This window comes from Carassius auratus, chromosome 46, assembly GCF_003368295.1.
Source record: "Carassius auratus strain Wakin chromosome 46, ASM336829v1, whole genome shotgun sequence".
Taxonomy (NCBI): Eukaryota; Metazoa; Chordata; class Actinopteri; order Cypriniformes; family Cyprinidae; genus Carassius; species Carassius auratus.
Genome location: NC_039288.1, coordinates 14,582,196 through 14,596,732, shown reverse-complemented (window position 1 = coordinate 14,596,732; position 14,537 = coordinate 14,582,196). Strand labels below are relative to the sequence as shown.

Here is a 14,537-nt window from a genome sequence, read left to right as displayed (position 1 = left end):
GCTGTCTTTATATTTAAGGAAGGGTCCTTCACTAGGGGATCATTATATTTGGGTAATGAAAATTTTTTAAAACCCAGATTATGTCTCAAAAATAATACTAATAGCATTGCTGCAAATGATTAGATATATTTAATTGGCTTTTGAAATATTAGAAAGGCCATGCTTGAAAAGGCAAATGATTTACACATCAGTGATGGGAGTGGCTCTACACTGCTCTACACACTTTACACTCACTGCTTTCCATATGTGAGTGTGCAAGTGTAGGATAGAGAGAGAAAGCCTGTGTGTGTGTGCTGTATGAGAGCAGGAATGTGTATATCAAGGAGCATGCGCAATTCACTATGACTGCATGTGAGAGGGACAGAGAGGGAGAGAACGAGAGAGAGAAAAAGAGCAAGATAGGGAACGCACAGTTCTGTTGCACCACTCCTAGAGAGCCTGGAGATGCTTTCACACTGTCTGTCTCTTGTTCCAGCTCAGGGCTTCTGCAGGGACACACATGCACGCATGAGCACAGAGCTACACACAAACACGCACTACAGACGTGTCGTCACTGCCACTCCTGGCAGCTGGTGATATATGGGAGTGGGAGCTCTAAGGAGGAGAAAGAGAGGTGGAAACGGATACCATTAAGGTACAGTACACACACAGATCATGTCTGATATAAAATGAGATCAGTAGCAAGGAGAATGTGTGTGTAATACCGTGCTGTTATGCCTACATGTTGCCCTTCCTTGGCTTAGAACAGAGTGTGCGCTGGTTCATTCCGGCTCTGGAATACTGCAAAGAAAGACAAGAGAGCATCCTACAGGATATAGCATGATCCATATATATGTGCAGGGAGACATCTGACCTGGTGGCATCTGGATTCAGGTGGTGGATTGTGATGATGTCTTGTTGCTTAGTCTTCTACAGGAAGTTTGGAGAATGCAAACAAGCAGATAACCTTAATCGGATACAAGTTAATCTGAGTTTCTGTTTATTTTGGGGGGTCTCAGCAACAGCTGGTAAAGGTCATGGTTCAGTGTAAATATGCACTTTAGGTCATACTTTTTATTTTATTTTCTCTACTCCTAAAGCAGTCGTCACAGTCCCCGGGGCAGTCAGCAGGCAACTGATGTGAAAAAAATGTTTCTTCAGTTCATTTTCCAAATGAACCTGCTGCTATGGAGCTCCATTCATGACTGGACATTTTCTTTGTGAGGAGGGTTGATGGTCGGCTTGATTTGTTAGTCTAATGGCTCATTAGCTCCCTGGTTAATGCTTCCATCCCGCTTGCAGGGCTTTTCACTTGTTATACATGAGAAGTTGGATATATTGAACTGTGTGTTTCACCACCCCGTGTTTCTGTAGCTCTGCTGGCTGTGATTGAGTTGGTACTGATGGGGCAGTAGGTTGACTGGCTGTGACTGAGTCTGCTAATGTAGTGTAGCATACAAACCAGCAGGAGACCTGGCACACACACCACAGTGTGATTGGTAGTATTACTATTCTGATACAGCAGACTGTTTTCTGAGATTATGTAAGATTTCTCAGTTAAATCACACAAAACAGATGCAAGAGCTTTGAAACGCACATAATGTGATTGGCAACTGTTGTTTTTCTGACATTGATACTGCAGACCAAAAGGCTGGCAGTTGATATGAGAGTTTAAAATGGCTTAATTTGTGTGTCTGATAATTAATGATGCTATATTTGATCAACCAACTGTTATCATTGTTGGCAAACACCCAAAAAGTCCAACAATCCTTTTTTGTTTTTGCATTTTCTTTAAACGGAACTTCTTAATATATCTTGATACAAAAATAAAAAATAAAAATAAAAAGTATTTTTCTTAATTTCAAAAAGAAGGAAAAATATTATCTGTGAGATATGATTAAATATTGCAAAAAAAAATTTAGGTTGCAGGATTGTTAAGAGAAAAGGGAAGAGAGATATGATGTCAAATGGATGAGCAGTGTTTCATGTAGCATTTATGTGGGCTGAGAACTTAGTTTGCTTTATCTTGCTTTTAAAGCATATAACTTATATTAAGTTTGTTTCTAGGGTTCAGTAAGAGCCACAATGGATGTTTGCCACCATACTGTTAGTTGGCTCAACTGACAAGGAAAGAAAACTGTTATTTTTAATCAGCATGCTTCAAAACTTGATTGGACATTAAAAATGTATTGTCTCTAGTAAATGTCGTAACATTTGAATGTTTTCATAATGGTAATACTTGAGAATACCTGTATATTTTAGTACTTTAATAACTTTTATTCTGACATGTTACATTGGTGCATTTTACTTGCATTTTTACCTGCATTTTAGCAGTAACAGATTTAATAATGATGCACTCTTTAGTTTAAAATGTCCTACAGAGAATTTGGTACAGTGCAATTCAGTCATGTTATGTTATGCAAACATGATAACATATGAATTACTTCAAAGGGGACTCTGAATGTGTAAATGTAAAATACAAGTATCAGTTTTCAGGAAGAGAGCTTTTTTTAAATGATTTTTTCTGTATTTCTTTAGAGTGACTATGAGTAGGATATTACTTATTTACATGGTCTGGTTTGGGATGAGATCCCTTCTAATGCAGTGCTTCAGTTTCATTACAGTGCCAGTGTTCCTGTCAGCATTTCACAGTTGGCAAGTATCAGAAAAAACAAGCAAACGCGATAATCTGAGCATGATTATTTGTAGCCTAAATTTAAGCAGTGTAATGCATAAGTAACTTCACAAAGATTGATTTTGAACTAGAAGTCTTGTGGTTACACCCACAGCATTTCATTAATCTCTTTTAAAATAAGTTTATCCACACTGCTTATTTAAATATGAATTTCAGATGTTTGTTGTTTATGTCTTAAACCTTGAAAGATATACTGTGTCATTTTTGCACCACTAAAAAAAGTAATGACTGTTTCGATCAGGTTTCCTGAACCATCTGATAGTCCCTCACCATACTCACAGCACTGGCTGAGCCAAAGTTGTGTCAGACTGCTCAAATTAGCCCGAAAACACTCAAAAGTGCCTAGACATACAATTGGTTTACTTATAGTTTAAATTTCCGAGATAAATGGAATCATTTTAAAATTGAATAAAAGTGACTTACTTAATATGCAGGATTGTGTCCACTGTGTTCATCCTGAAAGTTTGCTTGGGTAAGTCACTACTCTGTCTGCCCTATTCCCCTGCAGCTGAAGCAGGAGGCCCAGCCGTTGCACCTGGCCTATCATGCAGCCCACCATGTGAAACGCTGCCGCCTCCTAGAGGACAACATCAGAGCTCTTAATCTAGAGCTAGCCACTCTCAGACAGCAGAAACAGCATTGATTATTTGTTTCGTTTTTTGGCAATAATCACATTTCTGGATTCCAGCATGTTGTCTGAAACTCTAGTGAGAAGTTTAATGAGTGACAGCAACAGTGTTCCCTTTTAAGGTAACTTGGAACTGCATCCTCTAGGGGTCGCTATGGGGAATGCCTCATCGTGACCTGTGTCTGAAGCATACATTGAAAAAACACCAACAACATGTTGGCCTGCGAAAGCACCTGACGTCACTACCGGTGCGGCTTTAGTATAAATAGGCACCGGGAGAACACGTTATTCTATTCTTCATCTTCATTGTTTTGTTTGAAGCGTTCAGCATTTAGGAGTGCATGTTTCTCACCAGAGGCTTTGCTCTGATACCTACAATTCACACGGCTTGTGTACTGTGGATGGGTGTGTGTGTAGTGAAGTGCAAGCACAAGTGCGTTCAGCTCTTGAAGGAGTTGGATGCACTCTGCTGCGCTCATTGCGATGCATTTGCAGGACTACTGAGGGGTTGTTAAAGAGAATCTTTACATCTTCTCTTAAGATGTAAGTCTTTTAGGAGACATCTCACCTTTTAAATTTTGATACCTCTGTCGAGACAATGGCTGTCGAGACAATGGCAAGTTCAGGGAGGCGAAGATCCAGGTCTGAGCCTGTACAACCCAGGAGTCCTGGCCCTTCTCAATCTGAGGATCAGAAATGGCCACACAAGGATAGTGTCACGGCTCGCCCCTCCCCCACACGTGGGTAGGAGAAATCGCGGGTCTAAGGGAGGTAGGAACTTCCTGCATTAGTTTCCTATGCTGGACCTTTGATGTTTGGTTGGCTCTGTGGCTTCATATAAACCACCTTACTTATGGTCCGGCCTGGAGGTTTCTTTTGGTCGCCTCTTGAGCAGGACTCCAGCGCCGGAACCATGGTGGGTGAGTATGATCCATTCTATACATGTTGAATGGTTATGTGTATAATCCTTCTGTGAGATTTCTTAGCAGTGTTACTTCACTTGTCGATACTTCACCAGCCAGTATGATAGCCCTGGTTCCGGCTTCATGCCTCCTGGATAATGCGGCCAGGTCATAGGCTTCAGCGGGAGCCTTCTTGATCATCAGGCCCCCGGCACAGCATGGAACTGCAAAATTTCCTGGCTGTTCGGCTAGATGTCAAGCAGTGCTCCCCTCGACTTAGACGGTTGTATTTGAGCTTGCCTCTCCAATTCGGTTCAGCACCTCCACATGGTGGTAAGTGTGCACGTTGAACACTTTGTGAACTTTCTAAAATCCACATAGGTGGTAAGTGTACACGCAAGACTCTGTGCACTTTCTAAAATCCTGTATGGTAAGGGTTATGCACTCAGCTTCATTCTCTTTTTCAGAGTTGGTTAGACCTTGGTTCCTTGGGCTCCCCTCAACCAGTGTGTCTGTAATAATAAAATCTCCATAATCATTGGGAAGAAGGAGGCGGGAACCAGCGCACAATCAAATGAAACTTTAATAATCACAAAATAAACACAAAACAGCGCATCAGCCCCTCACGGACGACTGATGTGCGCAAATAAAAAGCACAACATAAACTAAAGCCCAGGCCTGGTCCTCTCTCGTCCTTCACTGTCGTCGCTCCAGTTTTATATCCTTCCATCTCCTACGTGGAACTCGAGACCAGTGGTGGGTCGCAGGTGTCGCAGATTTCCCAATCATTCCACCAGCCTCACTCCTCGTTCCCACGTCCCTCGGCCCCGCCCCACTTGTCACAGTGTCATTTATTAATACACATCAAACATCGCATCACTCAACATGCAGGGCTATTGTTAGCATGGCGTTTCCCCTTAAGCGCCTGAGTTCTCTCCCTTTCTGAGGAGTTAAATTCCTCGCTCCATGGGCTGTTCTCATGGTTGTTTAGCAGCGCTCCCCTTTACCAAAAATGGTTGCCTATGAGTGCGCTGCACTCTTCCTGAATTCGGAGTTCTCCTCTCACATGAGAATTGAGTTCTCTGTTTTTTGCAAGAACACCTGGCAACCAGTGCGTTGCACCATTCTATTTAATGGAGTGTCACGAGAGCTCCTTAGAACAGTATCTTAAAATCCATTTTATGGTAAGTGTGCACATGAGGTCTTTGTGCACTTTCTAAAATCCACACTGTGGTAAGTTTGCACGCTAGTTTTCTGCATTCTTTCTAAATTCATATATGGTGGGGCTTTGCGTGGTTGCTTTGTGCCCTTTCTTGAGTTGGTAAAAGGCCCATTCATCTGGGGCGCCGCTCCACCTATGTATCCTCGGATACCTATCTAAAAAGGTTGTTGCTACTAGGGATCTGTAGAGACAGGCAAGACTTAGTATAAAATGCTAGGCTCTTTGCCGTACCCCTTTAATGGAATCTTTCTTGATTCAAAGCCTTGAACTCTACCGCGGGCCTAGGCCCTAACAGGTAAGTTGGGTATGTAGCCTAGGCTTTTGGCCATAAGGGATAATGTCACGGTTAGCTGTCTAACGTCCCAGGGGCAACTCCCATGGAAATTCCCCTGCAGAGTAAAGTTGGTACTTAGTGCTCGCCATGGTTCTGGCCTGCACTCACATCAGCATGGCTGCATAGGTATACTGTTCCTCATAGCGACCCCTAAAGGATGCAATTCGATGTTTCCTTGAAAGGGAACGTCTCAGGTTATGAATGTTACCATGGTTACTGCGTCCTCTTCGGACACAAGCTTCAGACGAAAAAGTGAATGACGTGCTCTCCCGGTGCCTATTTATACTATAGTCGCACCGGTAGTGATGACAGGGGCTTTCGCTGGCCAACATGTTGTTAATGTTTTTTCAATGTATGCTTCAGACACAGGTCAAGACAAGGCATTCCCCATAGTGACCCCTAGAGGACGCAGTGTCTCGTTCCCTACTCAGGGAACCATGTTTACATTTGTAACCTGAAACGTTTTCTATAAGCTAAAATGCATCTACTGTGTTCCAAGTGGTGTGATGCTGGAGCTGCTGCCCTGGCAACAAGCCCACTAGTGAGGGAGGACAGGTTGGTAATGGAAAACTGACAGACCATAATAATGGCTTTTGTTATAAACCTCGGTTGCTACAGATCAATTTTGTCCCACTGAATGGAAGAAACATGCAGAATTTAACTGAGCTTGAGCACCACTGAGAAAGTTTGCAGTTTGCAGTACTTTAGAACATACTTTAGAACTGTACCAGAAAAGAAGCAATTGCAATGAAGCCAAAGGTTTTTTAAGAGGATAGGGAAAGGGATAAAAATTGTGGTGGCAAACATCCAATGTGGCTCTTACACTTAATACTACTTGTATTGTTCAAACAATGACTCAACGAACAACGAATCTTTTGCAACTCTGAAGGAGATTAAATCTTCCCCTTCAGGGGAATTTTTCAGTCAGTGAATATCAAAATGATTTGTTCAAATCATTCATACCAGTTTTGTGAACTTTTCATTGAAAAGATCAGACTCTTGATTTGTTCATGAACATCAGTACTTCACTCATGAATATCACTTTCTCATAAGAACTCTCCAAGGAGAGGATGTCAAGAGTGTATGTCAAGATTTTCTGTTATAAACAGCTTACACTGCCATTCACACGTTTGGGTTCAGTAATATTCAGCATATAAACGGTGGAATGCAAAAGTTTGGGGACTCCCAAATACATGTTATTTTTTTATTTAGTACTATCCTGAGTAAGATATTTTACACAAAAGATGTTTACATTTAGTCCACAAGACAAAATAAATAAATAAATAAAATATTGCAGAAATTATAAAAATAACCCCATTCAAAAGTTTGGGAACCATTGGTTCTTAATACTGTTTGTGGTTTCCTGCAAGATGCACAATTGTTTTTTTTTTGTTTTGTGATGGGTGTTCATGGCATCTGTGAGGAACTGGACCTGTCGCTGTGTCTGGCCCAATCGATGTCCAGGGTAACAGGAGTACCTCACTCTCTGTTCTGCTCTGTTGCTCTGGAGTCATAGAAACCACAGCTGAAACACACTGAGAGCTGTATAATCAAACTGACCAAGACAGACAGGTTTTGATGGTTCACAGTGCTCAGTTTAACTGTTCAGAAACAAACAATATGACTCATGAACATCGTGGATCATCCAGGTAACCGCACACAGTATTAAGAAACAATGGTTCCCAAACTTTTGAATGGGGTTATTTTAATAATTTCTGTATTTTTCTTTTATTTATTTTTTTGTGTTGTGGACTATATATATTCTATGTAAAATATCTTACTCAGGACATTACTAAATAAAAAATAAAATACATTTAGTATAATCTCTGTTATTTTGTTCAAATTATTCACATTTTCACAGATTCTGCAAGGGGTTCCCAAACCTTTGCATGCCACTGTAAATATATAATGAGAAATTAGATTTATTGAACAGAAAGGCAGACAAAAACAAAACAAAAAAACAGATCAGAACAGATAAACAAAACAGGATCAGGTGAGTGATACAAATTCGGCAACCAACTTGCATCAACCAACAAATAACTACAATTACAATTCAGCCAGGCAGAGTGGTGGGAGTATGGTGACAGGTGTGTGAAGTTTGGGGAATGCTTGGGAAAACCAGAGGGGAGTTCCACCACTTTAAATGAAGTGCAATCAGACAACGCCATTTCAGGAAGGCTTGAAACAAGCCCCTCCATCTCAGAGGGAACATCAGCGGGCTCCACCACTTTGGGAAAGCCAGAAGCAAGCCCCGCTGCCTCAGAGGGAACATCAGCAGGCTCCGCTGCCTCGGCAAGCTCTGAAGTGAGCTTCCTTGTCTTGGGGGGAATATCAGTGGGCTCCACAGCTTTGTGAGGGGATACCACCGACCCGGGAGGGGACTCTAAGCGACGAATGCCACTTCTGAAGCCTTGTGAGTGGGCCTTGCCAACTCGGGGGAAAGTTCCTGCATACCATTAGTCGCATACCAAAGTTCTTCTAACCATTAGTCGTGGCCTAATGGTTAGAGGGTTGGACTCCCAATCGAAGGGTTGTGAGTTCTAGTCTCGGGCCGGACGGAATTGTGGGTGGGGGTAGTGCATGAACAGCTCTCTCTCCACCTTCAATACCACGACTTAGGTGCCCTTGAGCAAGGCATTGAACCCCCAACTGCTCCCCGGGCGCCGCAGCATAAATGGCTGCCCACTGCTCCGGGTGTGTGCTCACAGTGTGTGTGTGTGTGTTCACTGCTCTGTGTGTGCATTTCGGATGGGTTAAATGCAGAGCACAAATTCTGAGTATGGGTCACCATACTTGGCTGAATGTCACTTCACTTCACTTCACTTCATTGTGTATCAGCCTGGGACGCTCCGGGAACAGGTGTGAGGTACTGGGTACAGCAGATTAGGCCTCTGACACCCTTTGTATTGGCGTGTCGGGAAAACTGTAAACGGGATACACAAAATTATATCTTTATTACTGTATATTACTTACACCAGAGTTAATTAACAGGTAGCAGAGCTCTAAATGCAACAGCACCACAGTAGGTAATTCATACTCTCAACTATTTACTTAATAAATTGTATTACATTATTAGTGGGCAGGGGCAACTATTTCTGTAATATACTCGTAATATATTTTCAGATATTCTGGGTTTGTTTGTTGCTTTGAGAGTGTGTTCATTTACACAAACTTTCTTATTAAACTTACAACACACTCAGATTTTCTGTGCTTTTTTTATTTAAAACCTGTCTGAAATCCTTATATTGAAAGAGAGAGAAGGGAATATCAAGTCTGCCCAGGCTGGCACTGGTTCAGATTCAACATTATCACACCTCTTAATTTATTAGGTTCAGTTGTGATAGTGGTGAACCACGTGAATATACCTTGACAGTTTTTCCAGTTCAAGTCTTATGGCTGGTTGCCAGAAAACCATCTCTGACGGGACAGTGCATAGCTGAACCAAACTATTTTTCAGTAGACAATTTAGATGAATGAAAAGAGTATACAGTGTTTTTCTGTAAGGTTGTTGGCAGTCAAGAGAAGAGAGGGTTGGGCCCTGGCTTGAGTTGCCTTGTCCCCAAATAGAATTAGACTCAGACAGTGATCTCTTTGCTAGGCCATGCTGCTTGCTTAACTGTATTTTCCTCTCCATTGCATCGACCGCTGGAGTCATTTGGAGCAGGAGGTCCAATCCATTCTAGATCCTTGTCTCATACGTTAGACCAGGACAGGAAGCATCAAGCTCCAGCTGAATATGTGCCAGTAATTGCAATCTTGTGTTAAATTGTGAACATGATATCTTAAAGTGAACATCTCATAATGTAGGCTGATATTTGGTTGAGTCTTATTTGAAATAAAGACAACTAAGACACACAATATTAAAATTTGACAGAGTGTTGATACAGAGTCAAATGCTAATTCCAGAATTATTACAGACTTTATATACATCAAGGAAAATCACACACAGCACATGGGGATTGATGTTCAATACGAGACACCCAAACAGGAAAAAAAAAAGTAAGAAAGGAACTAATGGGACATACCTGGAATCAATAGAACTAAAAGGGGAAAAATTGATAAGTCTAAGGACACCGTGAAACCATGTTTGTTTGTGTTGTGGGGTACCCGAATATTTCAAACTGTAAAGAGAAACAGATTGGTGACTAATATATGGTGGTTTTATATTATGGTTGCAAATGAGTGGTGATCTGTTTTAATATATTACCAAGTGAAGTATAAATCTTAAAGTGGATGATTAAATAATAACTGGTGTAACTTACCCTTTAGTGGTCGTGTCTGAAAATGGTCATTAAATCTTGGCACCAGACTTCAAACAGGGCTTGTTAACCAAACAGAGCAAACGTGCTACTGAGGTGCCGTGGGCTAAAACCCCTTTGTATATTAGTAGATACAAGTGGATTGTTGTTTGGTTTATTTTGGTACTTTGTTTTTATATATATTGGTTTGGACTGAGCACTTGTAAATATCTACAACTGCTGGACTATCGGTGCACGTGTTAATAAAACATTTTACACTGAAGAAAATCTGCAGGTTAAGTCATCTCTTTTGTTTATGTTTGTTTTTGGACATTAACACGTTCTGCAGTAGACTGAGGAGACCCATTCTGGACCTATCATAGTTTGCTGCATCACAGAGCTGCTTACTGTTTCGGTCCGATATTCTGTCACAGTGTGCCTACTGTGAAGGAGATTCCAGAATTATCATATCAAGGAAAACCACACGTAGGACATGAGGATCAACGTTCAATAGGACCTGTCGCTGGGAAACAACACAGGGCTAAAGTAAGAAAGGAACTAATGGGACACACCTGGGATCAATAGAACTAGAAGGGGAACACCTGGAACAAATGATGATAATGAGAACAGGAAAGGGAAGGGCCAAATGAGGTCATAATAATCTGTTTTGGGAGTAACACGTTACAAAAGTACACGTGTTACAGTAATGGATTACTTTTTGATTTAACGCAGTAGTGTAAGGCATTACTAATCAATTTTCAAGAATTTTTTACTCTGTACATGTTGAGTAACGCTTGCGTTACAACACACTTTTAGCCCAAAATGTAATTGTAAAAAAATTAAAAAAAATACTACAGCAAGACCGCAAGACATTAACGAATAACAAATGTGCAAGTACGTTCTTTTTCCTGTTCGTGGTCAGTCAATAGCCACGTGTGGTGTCCAATAAAGATTAAATATGGATTATAGAATATAGATTAAAGGACAGCTCCTGATATATTTGTTTAGTAATTTATTTAATTAATCTCCCTCTCGTTGATGGAACTTAGTATTGTATTACATGGTCCAGGGAAGGCGCATTTAGGGAATGTTTTACAGGACTGCCTCGAGGCTACTGGCCCGACAGTGGAAACACGGCACGATTTCGGCCTCTGTGCTCGAGGTCCAAGGCTATTAGTCCCACCCGGTTGGCTGTAAGCTCCGGCTCACATTGTCCAGTGGAAAAGCGGCTAATGGGTGAAGATGGCAGAAGACTGGAAAAGCTATTCACAGATATTGCCAGATAATCACTTTACCGCTATCGTAATTTTAACAGATTTGGATTGTTTGTGGTTCTTTTGTCATCTTTTATTGCATTGTCTTGAGCCTTCACTTTACCAATTATAAGCTACTGTATATTGTTAGTGATCTAGAAAGCCCACAGTCATTATGCTACACAATGGATGTGAAATGCTCTGCAGTACTTTTTGTCATTTCTGAATGTTCAACTTCTGTATTTTTGGGTGAAAGTAACTCAAAAGTAATACAGGAGTCATGCAACTCATTACAGTTAATATTGTAAGGTAAGGAATTACTTTTAAATAACAGTAATGAGTAATCAATAATGTATTGCAGTTTGGAAGTAACTTCCAAAACTGATAATAATAATAAATATGGAGTATGTGGGGGAGGAAAACACAACACAAGACAGGAACAGAGTTGTTGTCTGTGTCAATTAGATGACTGAAAACATAAAAATACACGTAAAAATAAGGTTAATGCACAATTAAATATGCATATAAACCAATGCTTATCAATTGAAACATCTCTAGTAATTAATATGGTACCAATATCATGTGCATTCCTAGTTAGATTTTAAATATTTAGTTTTTAAACAAGAAACATTTGACTAAAGTTCCTAAAACTTTAATTTCCTAAAACCCACAGCATTATATTGAAGTCATATATTATGAGCATGATTGGTCATAAGGAATAACATTGTGACCTCAGTTCTCTGAAAGCAATTTTCACAATTGATTTCTGCATGCCAGTTGCCAAAACAAAATGAATCACTGCCTGTAAACTAAAACCTGGGATTAATATTTACTCCACTGCTGCTTGTTAATTCCCATTTTTAGAGCCGTGCCTCTGTGACTGTATACGGTTTAGTTTCTGGAGTGAATATCCCTTCTCTCCTTTCTGCTTTTCCTTTAATTGAAGCATCCCATAGAGATACTTACAGTCAAGGGTTTAAAACTAATCAGGTCTCTGCTACATTCATATTAACATCAAGTGCATAAGGGCATTTTCTCTGTTCAATTCAGATATTTGATTTGACTGAAGATGGTTATTTTATGCAAAGAAAGCTAATTTCCAATATTTGCAACCACTATTAAAGGTCAGGCAAATAATTTTTTTTTGCTGCATAATTTATGTGTCTTCCTTATATCACCATAAACAGTCTTTATTAATTCACAAGGAAGGACCCTCAGGACAGGCTTGGAAAGGATAGGATGCCACCAAGGCGGTACCGGTGTCCCATGGCAGGCAGGAAGACTAAGAAGTCATGGCGGAGCTACCAGACTACGAAGCCAATGGCGGACCCGGCAGACTAGGGGGCAATGGCGGAGCAGGCAGTATAGGGGGCCATGGAGGAGCAGGCAGACAAGGGGACCATGGCAGGGCAGACAGTTGTTACTCAGGGAACTCAGGGGCCAGAGCCAACACTGGAGCAGACTCATGGGCGACCTTGATTTCTGAGCGGCCAGCGGACTTGACTGAGGAACGGCTTGACAACAGAGTGGCCAGTAGATTTGATGGAGGGCTGGTTCTGGATCGGGCCGGATGCTCTCCAGACACCGGTGGATTCCTTAACTTCCACTTAGTTAGTAATTTGCCCCGATCCAGAACAGCAGGTTGATGGTGGCATCATCTAATTAGTCAGGGCAAACCTGCAGATTTCCCAGGTGTACTCAGTGAAGGGGAGGTCTCTGCAGGCAAGGGCAAAGAACTGAGTGGCTACGGGGAGCCAGAGAGAGAGAGAAAAATAAAAGACTTTTCAAAAAACTGAAAAACAAAATGGGGAAAGGGGGTGCTGCTTACATTTTGTAGGAGCTGTCTTTTGTCATCGCTAATCGCTAATGTATGGGAACAAGGAGCACATAGATGACGGACAATATCACCATGAAAAGTCTTTATGAAATCACAAGGAAGGACTGCACACATAGCATGGGGGATGATGTTTAGACAGCACCCAGGAAATACACGGCTTAAACAGGGAACCAAGTTAGGAAATTTACAAGAAACACCTGGAATCAATTACACAATCAGACATGAGGGAAGAACTAGGACACATAGTAAAAAGAGCATGTGGGGGAGGAAAACAAACACACAGTCCATGGGCGTGGCAATAATATTCATGATAATAAATAATCAAATCATATTGTGCTTGTTTTTGAAGCTGCAGTTGCTTATTTTTCTCACAAGAGTTGGCAACAGTAATGCTTCCCCAGTGTAGTGAGATAACTTTTGCTTCATGAATTGAGATAATTTCATAGAAATTTCATACCATCAGTGAAACTGCTTTTTTTTTTTTTGGGGGGGGGGGGGGATTATTCCTTTTTCTGGTATTATTTAATCGTTTTTTCCTCTTGCCCATTAGTGACAGAGAGCAGTTTTTATGTCCATTGCACATTACATAGTGCATTATACAACATTTCATCTTGTGCATATATTTTATTATTCAGTATGCTTGTCTTCACTGTTTCTGTAATGTATATGCACACCTTTGACTGGAAATCTATATAGGCCTCCCCCATACATATGGAATCCCACAATTTTATCAGTGATTTAAAAGCTTTGTGGTATGATGCTTTGTATCCATTACACTAGCAGCTCTATTTTGATGTGGTGTGTAGACATCCCTCTTAGAGCTAGCCCAAAGCCACATCCTACATCATTTTATTCCTAGTCATGTTTGCAAGCAGATGTATCAGTCTGACTGCAGGGTTTTTCAGATGTGGGACTCCCTTAAAGCAATGTCGATTTCACCAGATGACAAAGGAAAGAGGTCGTTACCTCTGAAGCAGGGTAATAAGAGCCTCTGTACATGTGTCTTTCTGTTTATGTGTTAGGTTGGTGATTTCAATTTTGCTTTGTTAAAGAGAGCATAAAACAGAACTGATCATTTTATTTTATTTTTCTTAAAAATTATGACTGGTCAGATAGATTGAAATATTAAATCTTGAATAATCTCTTATGCTTTTCTATTCTTGAAAATAGATTCAGATTCACCCACAATTTCATTTAATAAAATGTAATAATTACATTACATTATATATTTATTTGTTCTGCACGGATATCACATGGATACAGTACAAGGAGGAAACGAAACCCAATTGGGTTTATACAGAGTTCCACTCCACTTGCATAAATAAACAGAAAAAGCCAATTTTTAAATAAAATAAATTATTAATATTAATTCTGATAGTATCCTGTTTACATAAAATATTTATATTTTATTATATTTTTTTATATATGAGCAATATCACACTCATAGCA

The 14,537-nt window shown here is 40.5% G+C and overlaps 1 protein-coding gene across 1 annotated transcript in view; it reads left to right on the top strand.

The window, feature by feature from the left end:
• Positions 1-260: 260 nt before the first annotated feature.
• LOC113064309 (RIMS-binding protein 2) overlaps positions 261-14,537 on the top strand; it is a 45,682-nt gene continuing 31,405 nt past the window's right edge. The window contains exons 1-5 of the mRNA XM_026235019.1: positions 261-634; positions 2,604-2,634; positions 3,183-3,313; positions 6,432-6,437; positions 13,897-13,902. Of these exons, the coding sequence (XP_026090804.1) occupies positions 342-634; positions 2,604-2,634; positions 3,183-3,313; positions 6,432-6,437; positions 13,897-13,902 (467 nt within the window). The 5' untranslated portion in view covers positions 261-341. The remainder of the gene's footprint in view (positions 635-2,603; positions 2,635-3,182; positions 3,314-6,431; positions 6,438-13,896; positions 13,903-14,537) is intronic.